This window comes from Rhinoraja longicauda, chromosome 5 (assembly GCF_053455715.1).
Source record: "Rhinoraja longicauda isolate Sanriku21f chromosome 5, sRhiLon1.1, whole genome shotgun sequence".
In the NCBI taxonomy this organism is placed as follows: domain Eukaryota; kingdom Metazoa; phylum Chordata; class Chondrichthyes; order Rajiformes; family Arhynchobatidae; genus Rhinoraja; species Rhinoraja longicauda.
In genome coordinates, this window is record NC_135957.1 from 15,884,341 (window position 1) to 15,901,854 (window position 17,514).

The 17,514-nt window shown below is 42.9% G+C and overlaps 1 protein-coding gene across 1 annotated transcript in view; it reads right to left on the minus strand.

Annotated features, from left to right (window-relative positions):
- The window catches only part of efcab12 (EF-hand calcium binding domain 12), a 50,839-nt gene that overhangs the window by 27,771 nt on the left and 5,554 nt on the right, over positions 1 to 17,514 (minus strand). Inside the window, exons 3-4 of the mRNA XM_078398964.1 lie at positions 9,178 to 9,331; positions 6,805 to 7,004 (exon numbers count right to left, since the gene is read on the minus strand). Coding sequence (XP_078255090.1) covers positions 6,805 to 7,004; positions 9,178 to 9,331 — 354 coding nt within the window. The remainder of the gene's footprint in view (positions 1 to 6,804; positions 7,005 to 9,177; positions 9,332 to 17,514) is intronic.

Sequence of the window (17,514 nt, forward strand, 5' to 3'; positions counted from 1 at the left end):
GATCTCTGACACTGTGAATTGCACCTCAGAAGTGGTCCCTGCAACTGCACTCAGGCCACATCATGCACCCCATAACTAAGAGGCAAACAGGTAGATAGACAAATAAATGCCTGAAGAAGGGTCTCGACCCGAAGTATCACCCATTCCTTCTCCCCCAGAGATGCTGCCTGTCCCGCTGAGTAACCAGCATTTTGTGTCTATCTTCGATTTAAACCAGCATCTGCAGTTCTTTCCTACACATCCTGGACAAATAAATACACACATATACACATAAAACATCAGAGATTAAGAAACAGTAGTAGGCCACCTGTCCACTTGCCCTGCTTTGCTAATCAATAAGATCGAATATCTATTTTAGCCTAGCACTCTTTTCCTGCACCAACTCCACATCTCTTGTTTTCTGTAATCATGTGCCTTGAGCTTGTTACCAGAGAAAAATATCCAGGTTGAGGAGAGCTGTACAACCAAACAGAAAGAAGGGTAGAAAGCAATTTCAATCACAACCAACAAGAGGTGAAAAGTGAGGGTAGGATCTATGCGATCTGTTAGCACATGGAACTGCCACTGTTCGATCGCAGCAAAACCCCACACCGCAGTATACTGTATCATTTACCCTAGCCTGCCAAGAACATCCTTCACAGGCAGGATATTCAAACCAAGCAGTGGACCTTTTATTACTGTGGGAGGGTTGTGAAAGGCACGGATTCATAACAGCTTCCCAATGTAGCAGCACGCAGGGAAGACATTGTTTTGCACTAGGTTCCCAGATCAAGAGCACATGGCCCAAACAGTTGGCTTTTTTAAAGAGCAGTGGAGAACATGTAAGTGAACATTTCTAATGGACTGGCGTTACCTGCAGTATAATGGAGACAGTACAACTGCTCTTTGAGGTGGTCAAAAGCTACCCGACTTGGTACCTGGCACTTCTTGGGCCATCAATAAAGTGATGTTCAACTGCATTTTCTGGAGGACTGGCAGGAAACAGAAGCCAGTGGAGATGGCCTTAAAGAATTTAGTGAATATTGCCCCTAAAGTACAGGGGGTAAATGGAGGTTTTGTGAGCTCCCTAGAAACCTGGGACTGCTTGTGAGAATTTTCTATATATTGGTCGTTGCAACCTTTACATTTAAGGAGTGGTAGTTCCTGAGGAAGAGCTCCAGGTTCTGCAGGAGAGCTTTAAGTAAGAGTGCAGCCTAACATCACCTGGAATTCAAGGCAACACACAATGCTTGCAAATCTGTTACTCAGTCTCATTTTCTTTGCTAAAGGAAAATTGCAGTTATTTTTCTTGTGCCAAGACTGAATGATTTCTTGCTGCTCTGCTGAGCAGCAAACTGTGAAATGTGGCTCAGGTCAGACACGCTGGCAGAAAATGACATGAAGGTGAGACGGTTGAGGATGGTGGTGATCTTCGACGAGGAAGAGCCTGCGTTCAGTCCACACAGAAAGTCAAAGAACTCTGTCTTGCTGACTTGGAGAGCCTAGGACACAAGGTGAATGGAGGCAGACAGAAGAGAAAAAAAGAGAGAAGAATTTTTAAAGTGGCAGATAGAACCCAGTGAGGGAAAGGGAGGGTGGAGGTAGAGACATAGAAACAAAGAAAAATAGGTGCAGGAGTAGGCCACCCAGCCCTTCAAGCCAGCACCGCCATTCAATATGATCATGGCTGATCATCTAAAATCAGTACCCCGTTCCTGCTGTTTCCCCATATCCCTTGATTCCTTTAGTCCTAAGAGCTAAATCTAACTCTCTCTTGAAAACATCCAGTGAATTGGCCTGCACTGCCTTCTGTGGCAGAGAATTCCACAGATTCACAATTCTCTGGATGAAGACGTTTTTCCTCATCTCAGTCCTAAATGGCCTACCCCTTATTCTTAAACTGTGACCCCTGGTTCTGGACTCCCCCAACATCGGGAACATTTTTCCTGCATCTAGCCTGTCCAATCCTTTAAGAATTTCATATGTTTCTATAAGATCCCCTCTCATCCTTCTAAATTCCAGTGAATACAACCCCAGTCGACCCAATCTTTCATCAAATGTCAGTCATGCCATCCCAGGAATTAACCTGGTGAACCTAATAGCTGCACTCCCTCAATAGCAATAATGTCCTTCCTGCATTGGAGGAAATGAGGTCTTCCAAATTAGGAGACCAAAATTGCACACGATATTCCAGGTGTGGTCTCACCAGGGCCCTGTACAACTGCTAAACTCAAATCCTCTCGCAATGAAGGCCAACATGCCATTAGCTTTCTTCACTGCCTGCTGTTCCTGCATGCTTATTTTCAGTGACAGATGGACAAGCGCACCCAGGTCATGTTGCACCTCCCCTTTGCCTAATCTGACACCATTCAGATAATAATCTGCCTTCCTATTCTTGCCACCAAAGTGGATAACCTCACATTTATCCACATTATACTACATCTGCCCACTCACCCAACCTATCCAAGTCACCCTGCAGCCTCATGGCATCCTCATCGCAGCTCACACTGCCACCCAGCTTTGTGTCATCCGCAAACTTGGGGATGTCACATTTAATTCCCTCATCTAAATTGTTAATATATATTGTAAATAACTGGGGTCCCAGCACCGAGCCTTGCAGCACCCCACTAGTCACTGCCTGCCATTCTGAAAAGGACCCGTTAATTCCTACTCTTTGCTTTCTGTCTGCCAATCAGTTCTCTATCCATGTCAACACCCTACCCCCAATACCATGTGCTCTAACTTTGCACACTAATCTCTTGTGTGGGACCTTGTCAAAGGCTTTTTGGAAGTCCAGATATACCACATCCACTGGCACTCCCTTATCCATTCTACTTGTTACATCCTCAAAAAATTCCAAGTATGATTTCCCCTTCATAAATCCATGCTGACTTTGACCGATCCTGTCACTGCTTTCCAAATGGGCTGCTATAACATCTTTAATAAGCGACTGAAGCATCTTCCCCACTACCGATGCAAGTCTAACTGGTCTATAATTCCCCGTTTTCTCTCTCCATTTCTTAAAAAGTGGAATTACATTGGCTACCCTCCAGAATTGAGAGAACATTGGAAAATGATCACCAATGCATCCATGATTTCTAGGGCTACCTCGAGTACTCTGGGATGCTGACCATCAGGCCCTGAGGATTTATCTGCCTTCAGTCCCAACAGTTTACCTCGGTCCCCTAGTATTTCTGGTAGATTGTTTGTGCCTTCCTTAGTGAAGATAGAACCAAAGTATTTGGTTCACTGCTCTGCCATTTCTTTCTTTCCCATTATAAATTCACCTGTCTTTGATTGTAAGGGACCTACATTTGTCTTCACTAATCTTGTCCTGTTTACATATCTAAAGAAGCTTTTAGAGTCAGTTTTTACATTCTCCACAAGCTTTCTTTCATGCTCCCCCCCCCCCCCCCTCTTAATTAACCCCTTTGTCCTCCTCTGTTAAGAGTTCTAAATTTCTCCCAGTCCTCTGGTTTGCTGCTTCCTCTGGCCAATTGATATGGCTTTCCCTTGGATTTAACACTATCCTTGATTTCCCTCGTTAGAGGGAAGCTGGTGGAACTGCCTTCCCCGTTTTATTTTTTCACTTTGAAGGTATGAGACGGGAATTGGCTAGGATAGACTGGCAAATTATACTTAAAGGGTTGACTTCAAATCTTTGCATTGCATCTCCACCGTCAACCCTTAAGTATAATTAAGTATAATTTGCCAGTCTATCCTAGCCAATTCCCGTCTCATACCTTCAAAGTTTCCTTTCTTTAAGTTCAGGACCCTAGTCTCTGAACTAACTGTGTCCAAGTGACTTTGCACAACAAGATCACTAACTTTCTCATTACACAATACCCAGTCTAGGATGGCCTGTCCTCTAGTTGGTTCTTCTACATATTGGTTTAAAAAAACATCCCATATACATTCCAGGAAATCCTCCTCCTCAGCACTGCTTCCAATTTGGTTGGCCCAATCTTTTTGTAGATTAAAGTCACCCATGATAACTGCTGTACCTTTGCTTCACGCATCCCTAATTTCCTGCTTGGTGCTATCCCTTACCACCCGACTGCTGCTTGGTGGTCTGTAAATAACTCCAACAAGCGTTTTCTGCCCTTGGCTATTTTGCAATTCTACCCATACCGACTCTACAGCATCCAAGCTAATGTCTCTCCTTGCTATTTCATTAATCTCCTCTTTAACCAGCAATGCCACCCACCTCCTCTTTCTTTCTGTCTATCCTTCCTGAATATCGTATACCCCTGCATGTTTAGCTCCCAGTCTTGGTCACCCTGAAGCCATGTCTCCATAACTCCAACTATATCATATTCCTTAACTACCAACTGAACATTCAATTCATCCACCTTAATGCTCCTCTCATTAAGGCACAAAGCTTTCAGGTTTGTTTTTCTTATCTCCTTTCTATCTTTTGCTTCTGTCCTCCTTTTATGTCCCTCTGTCTCCTTGCATTGGTTCCCATCCCCCTGCCCTGTTAGTTTAAACGTGACCTTTCCTACACTCTCTTCCCGTTAACTGCACGTATACGCTTCCACGTTGTTGACTCCACCCCCCCCACTGTTTAGTTTAAACCCACCCGTGTAGCACTAGCAAACCTGCCTGCCAGAATGTCCGTCTCCCTCCAATTAAGGTGCAACCCGTCCCTTTTGTAAAGGTCACCCCTGCCCCAGAAGAGATCCCAGTAATCTAGAAATCTAAATCCCTGCCCCCTGCACCAACTCATTAGCCACACGTTCAGATTCCCTATCTCCCTGTTCCTACTCTCATTAGCACGAAGTACTGGAAGCAACCCAGAGATAACCACCCTAGAAGTCCTGCTTTTCAGTCTCCTACCTACTTCTCTACACTCACGTTGCAGATCTCCTTCCTATTCTTACCCACTTTTGGAAGGTGATAAGCAGGAACACAAATGCTACAGTATTGGCATCTAGTAAATAATGAATACTAGTCGAACAACACTCGTCAGAGAGCTCAAGATAGAAGCATGTGCACTCAGAGATATGGGAGATGGAGTCTGTTGAAGTGAGCCGAGACCTTCTCACTCAGTTTGAGACCTTCTCACTCAGAGGCAGAGAACATGGAACAGCATGGGAACAGACTCCTCAGTCCACGATATCTCTTGCAAAAGCTAAATTGCCTTAGGCTCGTGGCTTTCAATTTTATCCCATGAGCATATCCAGTGGGATCATTGCAGAAACACCCATCAGAAGAAGGTTTTGTGTTAAAATAACAATGGCAGTGGACATCACCACAAATATCTGTGAAAGTATATAGGATGAGGAATGCTATGGGTTGTAAAATGGATGTCCTGCTGTTGTTTTAGCAAGTAAAAAATAGATGCCTTGCTATAGTGTTTGCTTAGTTGGAATGGAATGTTGTCTTTATCAACTCAGAAGTAAAAACCCAGCGAAAGTTGCAGAATGGCGCGAAATTATAGAGATAAGTATGACTCCTTATTGGAACAAACAAAGCCTTATATGGACATGTATTGAAAGTTAAGTGTTAAGTTTTGTTTCTGTAACTCTGTCATGTGTTTCTCTGTAACCATGTGACTTGCATTAAGATTGTAATTGGCTGTTGAGTAATTACTGTGCCACCCCCTTTCTTCTCTGTACAAAAAGGAAAAAAACATTAGGACAAGCTGCTTTTTCTCTGCTGAAAACTCTCCAGACACTCATTTGAGTTTGGAGGGATATTTTGGAGGAAAAACCTTGCAGTAAAATAAAATCTGTTGATCAGTGTATTAGAATCAATTATTATTGAACCAGACTGCAGGTCTGCAATCAGGACGATCATCTATGCAAGCCATCCCTGAGTTGCAAATGTCCAATTTGTGGATTCCCCTACAACGAGCTCGCATAATATTATTAAATTCCAAAGTCCGATGTATACATTGGTTGCTACGAATATCAGAACAAGTTTCCTTTTTCTCTCATTTTGTTTTCAGTAATTGTTCTTTCCTATCAATATTATGTGCTTTTGATCCCATTCATTATAAAATTGTGGAAGCATGGTTACCATGTCGAGTGATTTCTGTGTGATTTCCAAGTAATAGGCAAAATTAATTTATGAATGTCTGTAAAATTGGAACCCCTTCCAGTAACTGGGGATGGCCTGATGTTTCAGACTCAACAGCTGGCCAGCCAACTGAAGTTTGAGCAACAGATCTGAATGGCCTTTTAAATCACATTACTGCTGAACATTGAAGACCTTGTTCCACTGGACTGAACAACTATCAGCTTGATCTAGTAAAACGTGGCCTGATTTATCCTGTTAACATTCCCAACGAGTGTTGCACAAGATGTGACACAATTACATGGGCATCCGATACAGAAGTCTGCATATTGCATATCCGTACAATGGATCATTGGTTTAATTAACAGAGTGGCATGGTTCACATTGCAAAGCGATGTTATTGTACACTGGGAAGCATCAATTTTCCATTGGTTGTGCTGAACAAAACAGTGCTATGCAACAAAATTCTAGTCACCCTTCTTTCAGGTGGACGTAAGATTGTATTTAACTATTCAAATCGAAACAGGAGATTCTCATTTTGTTTTCACTAATATATATTCTTTAACTATTACCAAAATAGATTTGCTGGGCACCTATCTCATGGTACTTTGTGTGAAAACATTCTTAAGCAGCAATACATTCAGAATTAACACATTGGTTATAAAACATTTTGGACCACTGTGGGCATAAAAGGCACAAAATCAAAGCAAATTTTGCTTTCTAATTTATATTTCATACTTCAAAAACATTCCTGCTAATAAACTCTACTGAAAAACCATACCTAAATCATTTTGCTATTCTCACCGTTTGCTTTATATTTCTCTCCTGATCCCTCACTTTGAGTTGCTCCAATTCTTCAGCTGTGAAAGGCCTTTTTTCGCTCAGAACGACTGTTGGCACAGCCAAGTAATCTTTATGTCTGGACACACGGTGACCATCTTTTGCAACTGAAGCAGCTTTATTTGGACGTTTGGAGGATGCAGCAATCTCTGGCAAGTCGTCCACTAGAATTAAAACACCCCAAAATTTAAAAAACATTCTAACATCACAGGACATCTGCTGCAATGGTGGCGACTCTTGCACAAAAGATACTGACACCAGTGTCTAACATTTTCTGAGAGGAAGGGGAAAAGTCCCCATATATATAATTCATCTCCACCTTGTGAGGCACCATTTGGAATATTGTGGGTAGTTTTGGGCTCCATTTCTGAGGAAGGATGTGTGGGGTTTGGAGAGGGTCCATAGGAGGTTTATAAGAATGATCCCTGGGACCATTGGGTTTACGTATAAGGAGCATATGAATTATCTGGGCATGTACTCACTGGAATTTAGAAAGATAGACAATAGACAATAGGTGCAGGAGTAGGCCATTCAGCCCTTCGAGCCAGCACCGCCATTCAATGCGATCATGGCTGATCACTCTCAATCAGTACCCATTCCTGCCTTCTCCCCATACCCCCTCACTCCGCTATCCTTAAGAGCTCTATCCAGCTCTCTCCTAAAAGCATCCAAGAGATGAGGGGGCATCTCATTGGAACGTACCAGATAATGAAAGGCCTGGATAGAGAGGATGCAAAAGGGATGTTTCCGGTAATGAGAGTCGAGAACTAGAAGGCAGAGGGCAAGGAGGGCAGGACAAAGCCTGGCAATAGGTGAAGAGAGAAAGAGCAGGAAATGTCAGGCTTAGCCCTGCTGTTCATTTCTTCCAACTTTCTTCCCCTACCTCCCACCCCACCCTCCCCTGAAATCAATTTGAAGAAGGGACCTAGCCTGAAATGTCACCTATCCACATTCTCTTTCCCCTATTTTTCTTGGTAAAGATAATCTCCACCATGCTTTCACGTGGACAGAACCTAGATTTGGATTGCATCAGCCTCTGGGAAGAAGTGGTTGAAGAAGTCAATGACTTTCCCTAGGGCAGGGAGCAAGGAAACCACCCTGTGTTTACCATTGTCAGATTTGTCTCCCTTCTTGAGGTGAGTGTGGGGACTCAGAGTATCTTAGATTACCATTTTCATAGATGTGGGTAATGGGTTTGTGCATTTTTGAATGAAGCTTGTCACCTTCACATTTGAGAACTTCCACAGGGATACCCTTTGTTGGTCAGGATTGGTAGCAAAGCTGTGAGGAATAAAATGCTGTGAATTGGAGTCAGGCATGGTTGAGGACTTAAGTGTGAGCTGGCTGCCGTTCCTTGATAAATTCACCTCCATTCTTGGCTCCCAATTAAGTGAAAATCAGGTTCTACTATAGTCATACAACATAGAAATAGACAAAAGTTCTGGAGTAACTCAGCGGGTCAGGCAGCATCTCCGGAGAACATGGATAGGTGATATTTCGGGTCAGGACTTTATTCCCCCACATTTCTAGCAAATACGCTAGTGGTATTTAAGAGGCTATAGGACAGGCACATAGATATGCAGGGAATGGAAGGATATGGATCATATGCAAGCAGGGGAGAGGATCTGTTGATATGCTGCACTGTCCTATGTTCTATTCCCAACAGCTCCCTCCAGATTCCACCACTCACCTACACCTGGGTTCTATTTAGACTGACCAATTAACCTACTAACAGCCACGTCTTTGGGACACAAGAGAAAATCCACTCGATCACAAAGAGAATGTGCAAACTCCACACAGACTGCACCGCAGGTCAGGATCAAATTGGGTTTCTGGACTCGAGGCTGTAGTTCTGCCTGCTGCACCACTATGCTCCCTCTAAGTGTTCAATTTCGGTAATCTAAACCGTAAGTCGCCATATTTAAATAATTCTCATGATTCCTTCAGTTCTTTCGCCACTTATATTAAATTATTGTTATTGACTAGTTATTGACCAAACGTGAAATATTCTAAACACTTTACAATCTTCACTTCCCAAAAGGGAAAAATCTCAGATTCTCTAGTCTTGCTACATAGCTGATTCTTCACCCTGGTACCATTTTTGTAAATCTTCTCTGCACCTATCATTAGCTAATGGAAAACTAAATAGAGATTCATCAAGGACTGTGAGAGATCAAAGGTTGTCAGTGCAGGAATACAAATCCTTTTGGATTGGGGAGGAAAAGGGAAGTGTAGTGAAATGTCTTCCATGTTTTTGTGAGTTGGTTTAACAATTTTGGAGTTGACCTGGATACACAACATTTTGAATCGTATATATTTTCTTTAATCCATCCCTACCTTTCCTGAAATGTTTCTCTCCATTTTCTTGCCGCAATTCTTCTTTCCAGGTGTTTAGTGCTAGGTTAAGAACTTTGAAACGAATGCACTTGGTGTGATCACCAAGATTTTCGATCAATTCATTGATTTGCAGATCAGTGATTGGAAGATTGATCTATTTGAACAGGTAATATATGGAATGGTCTGAAAATGTAATATACACATGCAACATACAATAGTAAATATAAAATCAGTCAGTTACAGAGGTGTGTCGGAAAAGCCTGTGTGTTAAAAGTAATACCTTATATTCATAGAAAACCCGGGTCGTTGTAGCTGCAATGTTTGGTTTGAAGAAGAAATGAGATGGGTTACAGACAAGAACCAGAGTTCAAAATGGCTCAGAAATAACACAATGGATTTGAAATAGCACCATGTAGTAGTGGGTCAGGCAACATTACTGGAGAAAGAATCAGAAACAGCATTTCACACCAGGGACAATTTATAGTGGCCAATAACCTACCAGTCCACACAACTTTGACACAATGTATTAGATGCAAGTGAAAAATTAGAATGTTTATGAGACATGAAGGGATGATGGAGCAAACAATTTTGGGATTCCCCAGAAAACAAAATCAAATTTCTGTCCTTTAACCTATACCATACATTTATTAGTCACAATAACAATTTCTTATGGCACCAGAAGATCATAGAACTTAAAAGTGCCAAAGGAAGGCCAGTTTAGTAATTTTGTCTTTAACATAGAACAGTACAGCACAGGAACAGTTAATTCGGCCCACAATGTTTGCATTGAGCATGATGCCAAATTAAACTGATTTCATCTGCCTGACATGATTCATATCCCTCTATTCCTTGCACTTCCATGTGCCTAACTAAAAGCCACTTCAACACCACTATCGTATCTGCCTCCACCTCCACCCCTACCAATGAGTTCCAGGCCCCCACCATTCTCTGTGTAAAGCACTTGCTCTGCACATATCCATTAAACTTTCTCCCTCTCACCTTGCACCGATGCCTTCTAGTGTTGGACATTTCCACCCTAGAAAAAAGGCTCTGACTATCTACCATATCTATGCCTCTCATAACTTGATATACTTCTTTCAAGTCTCCCCTCAAACTCTGACATTCCTGAGAAAACAATCCAGGTCTATCCAAACTCTCCCTGTAGCGGATACCCTCTAATCCAGTCAGCATTCTGGAAAGCCTCCTCTGCACCTTCTCCAAAACCTCCACGTCTTTCCTGTAAGGGGGCGACCAGAATTGCACGCAATACTACCAATGCAGCCTAACCAAAGCCTTATAGAGCTACATCATGACTTTCTGACTCTTTTACACAATGCCCCCAGCAATGAAGGCAAGCATACTATACACATTCTTGAGACTTGTTATGACTGTATACTGTATACTCTCCCCTTACATTCAACCACCCAAAGTGCAACACCTCACACTTGCTTGGGTTAAACTCCCCCTGCCATTTCTGCCGCTGATCTATATTCCACTGTATCTTTTGACAGCATTCCTCACTGAATGCAACTCTCCCAATTTTGGTGTTGTCAGCAAACGTACTCACCAACCCATCTACATTTACTTCCAAGCCATTTATATATATCACAAAGAGCAGAGATCCCAGCACAGATCCCTGCAGAACTCCACTGGTCACAGACGTCCAACCCGAATATCTACAATCCACCATAACCCTGTCTTCTTTGAATAAACCAACTCTGACTCCACACGACTAAGTCACTGTGAATTCTGTGCATCTTCTGGAGCAGCCTACCATGAGGGACCTTATCGAAAGCCTTACCAAAATCCATGTATACATCACCCACCACCCCACCTTCATCAATCTCCTTTATCACCTTCTGAAAGAATTCAATCAAGTTAGTTAGCACATCCTGTCACGTACAAAGCCATGCTGGCTATCCCCAAGTAGCCTATTCTCCTCCAAATGGGAGTAAATCCTATTTCAAAGAATTATCTCCAATAGTTTCCCAACCACTGTCATGAGGCTCAATGGCCTCTAGTTCCCTAGATTCTCTCAACTTCCTTTCTTAAACAAACGAACAACAATGGCCACACTCCAGTCGTGTGGGACGTTGCCTGTGACTAAAGAAGAAACAAAGATCCTCGTCAAGGGCCTGCAATCTTCTGTTACATCAGGGAAAGTTCCAATGTGCTTGGTGACGCCAACTGTGGGAAGTGCATCCAGCAGGAGATTTTGTGGCTGTAAAAGAAGTACCAGGAAGGTATACACAAAATGCTGACAAAATTCAGACTGAAGGGTCTCGACCCGAAACGTCACCCTTTCCTTCTCTCCAGAGATGCTGCCTGTCCTGCTGAGTTACTCCAGCATTTTGTGTCTATTTTCGGTTTAAACCACCATCTGCAGTTCCTTCCTACCAGGAAGGTATGTTACCTCCTGGGTGCCAGGGTCAAGGATTTCTCTGGGCAGATGTAGAAGATTCTCAAGGGAGAGGGTAGGCAGGCTGAAGCCTTTGCAATTATTGGCACCAACAACAGATAGAAAAAGGCCTGAGCTCTGCAGAGTAAATAGAGGGAAGTAGGCATGAGATTATAAAGCAGGACCTCAAGAATAATAATCTTTGTGCTAGAGTAGGAAGGGAAGGAATAGGAAGGTACGACAGGTAAAAGCGTGGCTGAGGAGCTGGTGAAGGGTGCAGACCATTACAATCTCTTCTGGCACAGAGATGACTTGTACAAGAGGATGGATTGCACCTAAACTGGAGCTGGACCAATATCTGCCATGAGATTTGCTAGAGCTACTCAGGATTGTTTAAACTAGTCTAGCAGCGGATTGGGACCAAAAGCAGTGTCAAGGCAGATGAGAAAGTTCAGGCAAATGCAGGTTAAAGTGAGCAAGTTCTGTTGACAAAAAAGATAGGAGTATGGTGGGGATTGAGGGAAGTTTGATTGTTTAAACTGCATTTATTGTAATTCAGTTTTTAACGGGTAAGGCAGATGAACTCAAGGCAGGGATAGGCACAAGAGACAGAGATAGAATAGCTTTTAGAGTAACGTAGCTGAGGAAGAGATGGAACTGGCAACCCAATGTTCCAGGGTACCATTGCTGCAGGAGAGATAAAGGTGGAAGAAAGAGAGAAGGAGCTACATTTTGAGAAGGAAATACATAACAGGGGCACTCGGAGAGGATACTCAGAAGGTTAGATCACATGGGATCGGGGGCCACCTAGTCAATTGGATCTGAAATTGGTTTGAAGGTCAGACACAGTGCATGGTGGTAGAGGAATATTTTTCAGTCACAGGAATCAATGTTGGGACCAGTGTAGTATTTTATTTATATCAATGATTTGGATGTGAATATAAGTGGCATTGTTAGTAAGGTTGCAGATGACACTAAAATTGGAGTTACATTGAACAGTGAAGAACGTCATCTACAATTACAACGGAATCTTGATCAATTGGGCCAGATAAATGTGAGATTTTTTATTTTGGTACGACACACCACTGCAGACTTGCACAGTAAATGGTAGGGCCTGGGGAGATTTATAGATATGATACAATATAACTTTATTCATCACAGGAGGGAAATTGATCTGTCAACAGTCATAAAAACACAAAATACATGAAATTAAAGTGACAAGTGGAAAGGCTTGGGGGATGTGCAAAGATAGTGGGGGGGAGGGGAGTCAGTCTCAGTCTCAGTCTACCTCACAACAGAAGGGGGAGGAGTTGTACAGTTTGATAGCCAAAGGGAAGAAGGATCTCCTATGGCGTTCTGTCCTGCATCTTGGTGGAACCAGTCTATTGCTGAAGGTACTCCTCATGTTGACCAGTGTGTCATGGAGGGGGAGAGCTGTATTATCCAGGGTGCTCCGCAGTTTGAGGATCATACTCCCCTCCAAGACCACCTCCCATGAATCCAACTCCGCCCCCAGGACAGAGCCAGCCTTCCTGATGAGTTTGTTGATTCTATTGGCATCCGCAGCCTTTGCCCAGCAGATGGCAGCAAAGAAGATGGCACTGGCTACCACCGATTGGTAGAACATCTGCAGCATCTTACCGCAGACATTGAAGGAGTGGAGCCTTCTCAAAAAGCACAGCCGGCTCTGTCCTTTCTTGCACAGAGCCTCAGTGTTCCTGGACCAGTCCAGTTTACTGTCCACGTACACTCCAAAATATTTGTACTCCCTGGTAATCTGCACATCCACACCATTGATGGAGACAGGGGACAGGGGTGTTCCTCTCCTCCTAAAGTCCACTACCAACTCCTTAGTCTTGTCGGTGTAGATAGACCCAGGGGTCCATGAAGGTGGTGACACAGGTGGGCTGAGTGGTGAAGAAGGCATTTGGCACACTTGACTTCATCAGTCAGGGTAGGCACAAAATGCTGGACTCAGCGGGACAGGCAGTATCTCTGGCGAGAAGGAATAGATGATGTTTCGGGTCGAGACCCTTCTTCAATCAGGGTATTGAGTTCAGGAGTTGGGAGGTAGATACAAAATGCTGGAGTAACTCAGCGGGTCAGGCAGCATCTCTGGAGAGAAGGAATGGGCGCTTATCTCTCAGTTCCCACAGCCGAAGGGCCTGTTGGGCCAAAGGGCCTGTTTCCGCACCGTTTATCTAAACTCTGGAGTCGGAAACAGGTGAATTGATCATAGGGAACAAGGAGATGGCAGACCAATTGAACAACTACTTTGGTTCTGTCTTCACTAGGGAAGACATAAACAATCTGCCGGAAATAGCAGGGGACCGGGGGTCTAACGAGATGGAGGAATCCAGGTTAGTCGGGAAGTGGTGTTAGGTAAATTAAATGGATTAAAGGCCGATAAATCCCCAGGGCCAGATAGGCTGCATCCCAGAGTGCTTAAGGAAGTAGCCTCAGAAATAGTGGATGCATTAGTGATAATTTTTCAAAACTCTTTAGATTCTGGAGTAGTTCCTGAGGATTGGAGGGTAGCTAATGTAACCCCACTTTTTAAAAAGGGAGGGAGAGAGAAAACGGGGAATTATAGACCAGTTAGCCTAACATCGGTAGTGGGGAAAATGCTAGAGTCAGTTATTAAAGATGTGATAGCATCACATTTGGAAAGTGGTGAAATCATCGGACAAAGTCAGCATGGATTTATGAAAGGCAAATCATGCCTGACGAATCTTATAGAATTTTTCGAGGATGTAACTAGTAGAGTGGATAAGGCAGAACCAGTCGATGTGTTATATCTGGACTTTTAGAAGGCCTTCGACAAGGTCCCACATAGGAGATTGGGGTACAAACTTAAAGCACACGGTATTGGGGGTTCAGTGCTGAGGTGGATAGAGAATTGGTTGGCGGACAGGAAGCAAAGAGTAGGAATAAACGGGTCCTTTTCAGAATGGCAGGCAGTGACTAGTGGGGTACCGCAAGGCTCAGTGCTGGGACCCCAGTTATTTACAATATATATTAATGATTTGGACGAGGGAATTGAATGCAACATCTCTAAGTTTGCAGATGACACGAAGCTGGGTGGCAGTGTTAGCTGCGAGGAGGATGCTAGGAGGCTGCAGAGTGACTTGGATAGATAGGAGAGTGGGCAAATGCATGGCAGATGCAATATAATGTCGATAAATGTGAGGTTATCCACTTTGGCGGCAAGAACAGGAAAGCAGAGTATTACCTGAATGGTGGCCAATTAGGAAAAGGGGAGATGCAACGTGACCTGGGTGTCATGGTGCACCAGTCATTGAAAGCAAGCGTGCAGGTGCAGCAGGCAGTGAAGAAAGCGAATGGAATGTTAGCATTCATACCATACCATACCATATATATACAGCCGGAAACAGGCCTTTTCGGCCCTCCAAGTCCGTGCCGCCCAGCGATCCCCGTACATTAACACTATCCTACACCCACTAGGGACAATTTTTACATTTACCCAGCCAATTAACCTACATACCTGTACGTCTTTGGAGTTCATTTATCTCTTTTCATACTTCACCAGAAAATGCCTTTTGTTATTCATCAGCCTTTACTTCCACTACTTGGATCGCTCTTAATCCTCATTGCCATCTAATCGGAGACCCCCCCCTGCACTCTCCCCATCTCTGCTCCTTTCTTTGCAACCACATTTATTTCCTTTTCAAACGTTTCCATATTCTGTTGAAAGGTAATTTATCAGTAAAATAAAATATGTTCCTCGCTACACAGATACAGCCTGACCCGATGAGTATTTTCAGCTATTTTTAGTTCAGGTCTCTGTATGCTCTTGCAGTTCTTGTTTAAAATGTACCAAAATCATGAGGCTCGTGCCTTAAAACTTATTCTGGAAGAGTATTACATTCTACTTGTAATGAACACACGTCTAATGTACAGTATCCTCAATCTCTATTCTAAATCTATTTATGATGACAACATCATTTGCACCTGGAAATTTATACGTCACAGTCATTTATTCCATTAAAACCTCATTGGCAAAACATTCTGATGTTTACACAGACAGAACTCTCTAATTACACAGTGCAAACATAATTCAAAACTAGTATTAGTAAGTGTCTGCAGAATTTCAGGCAGCACCCCACCTCCCTTGAGAGTCAAGCAGGTCTGCTTAATATGGATTTGACTGGAGCAGAAATTTTATTTCTAGAGTCCATTTGAGAAGAGACTTTAATCATTTGTGGGATCGAAACATTTCCAGCATTTAAGGTCCTGCAAGACAAGTGGATAATCACAGATAGCAAATACTTCATTTGATCATCACTATGATAAATGTGGTAGGTCAAATGTGTTATTTTATTCATTACCAGGTGCATCCTTTTGTAGTCAAAAAACGATTTAGGTCAGTCATGGGAATTCAATGGGGCATGACATGGCATTGGAAGTGTGCAGAGCCTAATACATGTACTTCATGCAACCAAATGAACTAGTTTTTACAATTCAACATTTCAAAGACATTTGGACAGGTGCATGGATAGGAAAGGTTTAGAGGGACATGGGCCAAATGCCAGCAGGTGGGACTAGCGTAGATGGGGTATCTTGGTTGGCATGGGCAAGTTGGACCAAAGGACCCGTTTCTGTGCTGTATGACTCCATTGCACATTTAAAAAGCATTGTTGGACAGCATTCTATTAGATTTCACAAAGTTGAAAACAAACTTAAGATGCCAAACTAAATGATGTTGAAACTAGTGACCAGAAGATACACGATTTTAGAGGACAATAGACAATAGGTGCAGGAGTAGGCCATTCAGCCCTTCGAGCCAGCACCGCCATTCAATGCGATCATGGCTGATCACTCTCAATCAGTACCCCGTTCCTGCCTTCTCCCCATACCCCCTCACTCCGCTATCCTTAAGAGCTCTATCCAGCTCTCTCTTGAAAGCATCCAACGAACTGGCCTCCACTGCCTTCTGAGGCAGAGAATTCCACACCTTCACCACTCTCTGACTGAAAAAGTTCTTCCTCATCTCCGTTCTAAATGGTGGAGAAGGAAATGACTGAGTGGAGAAGTTTAGAAGGAGAATTCCAGATAAAGGGGTCTGGACAACTGGAGGAAGAGTAATCACTGGCCAGTCAGAAAAATAGCCGAGATGCAATCAAATTGATATGAAGTCAGCATGCCCCTTCCTAAGGCAGATCTATACATTGTGGAAGGAATCACATTACTAGTAATGGGAAAATAACCAAAGATAGAGAATTCATCGAGACCCAAAATGTCACCTATCCAAAATTCCACTAATATTCTGGCTAACAACCAATATCAAAAGTCTGAAGAAGGGTCTCGACCTGAAATGCCACCCATTCCTTCTCTCCAGAGATGCTGCCTATGCCGCCGAGTTACTCCAGCTTTTTGTGTCTATCTTTGGTTTAAACTAGTATCTGCAGTTCCTTCTTAAACACTCAAAGAAGACTCTAACTGATTTATCAATTCATGGCTACAATACAATACAATATATCTTTATTGTCATTGTACAGGGGTACAATGAGATTGGGAATGCGCCTCCCATACGATGCAATAAATTAATTAGCTAATCAGTATTAATTTAAACAACCCAATGAAACAAATTAGGAACAGTTTTGGCAACATTTCAATACACATCATATTTCCCTGCATAATATTCAGAACAACTCATTTTGAAAGAACGAAAACAATGCAATTTATTTTCACTCTTTCCCAGTTCTGGTGAAGGATCTTGGAACTGAAATGCTAACCGTTTCTCCTTTCCCATGTACTGGTATTAGTTTATTATTGTCACGTGTAGCAAGATACATTACTACCCAAGCTACTGAGTGTTTACAGCATTCCTACTTTTATTTCAGATTTTCAGCATCTTAGTACTTTTTATAAATTGATTTAATTATTTTATAGCTCGAAAGATAGATGCCAATTATTTT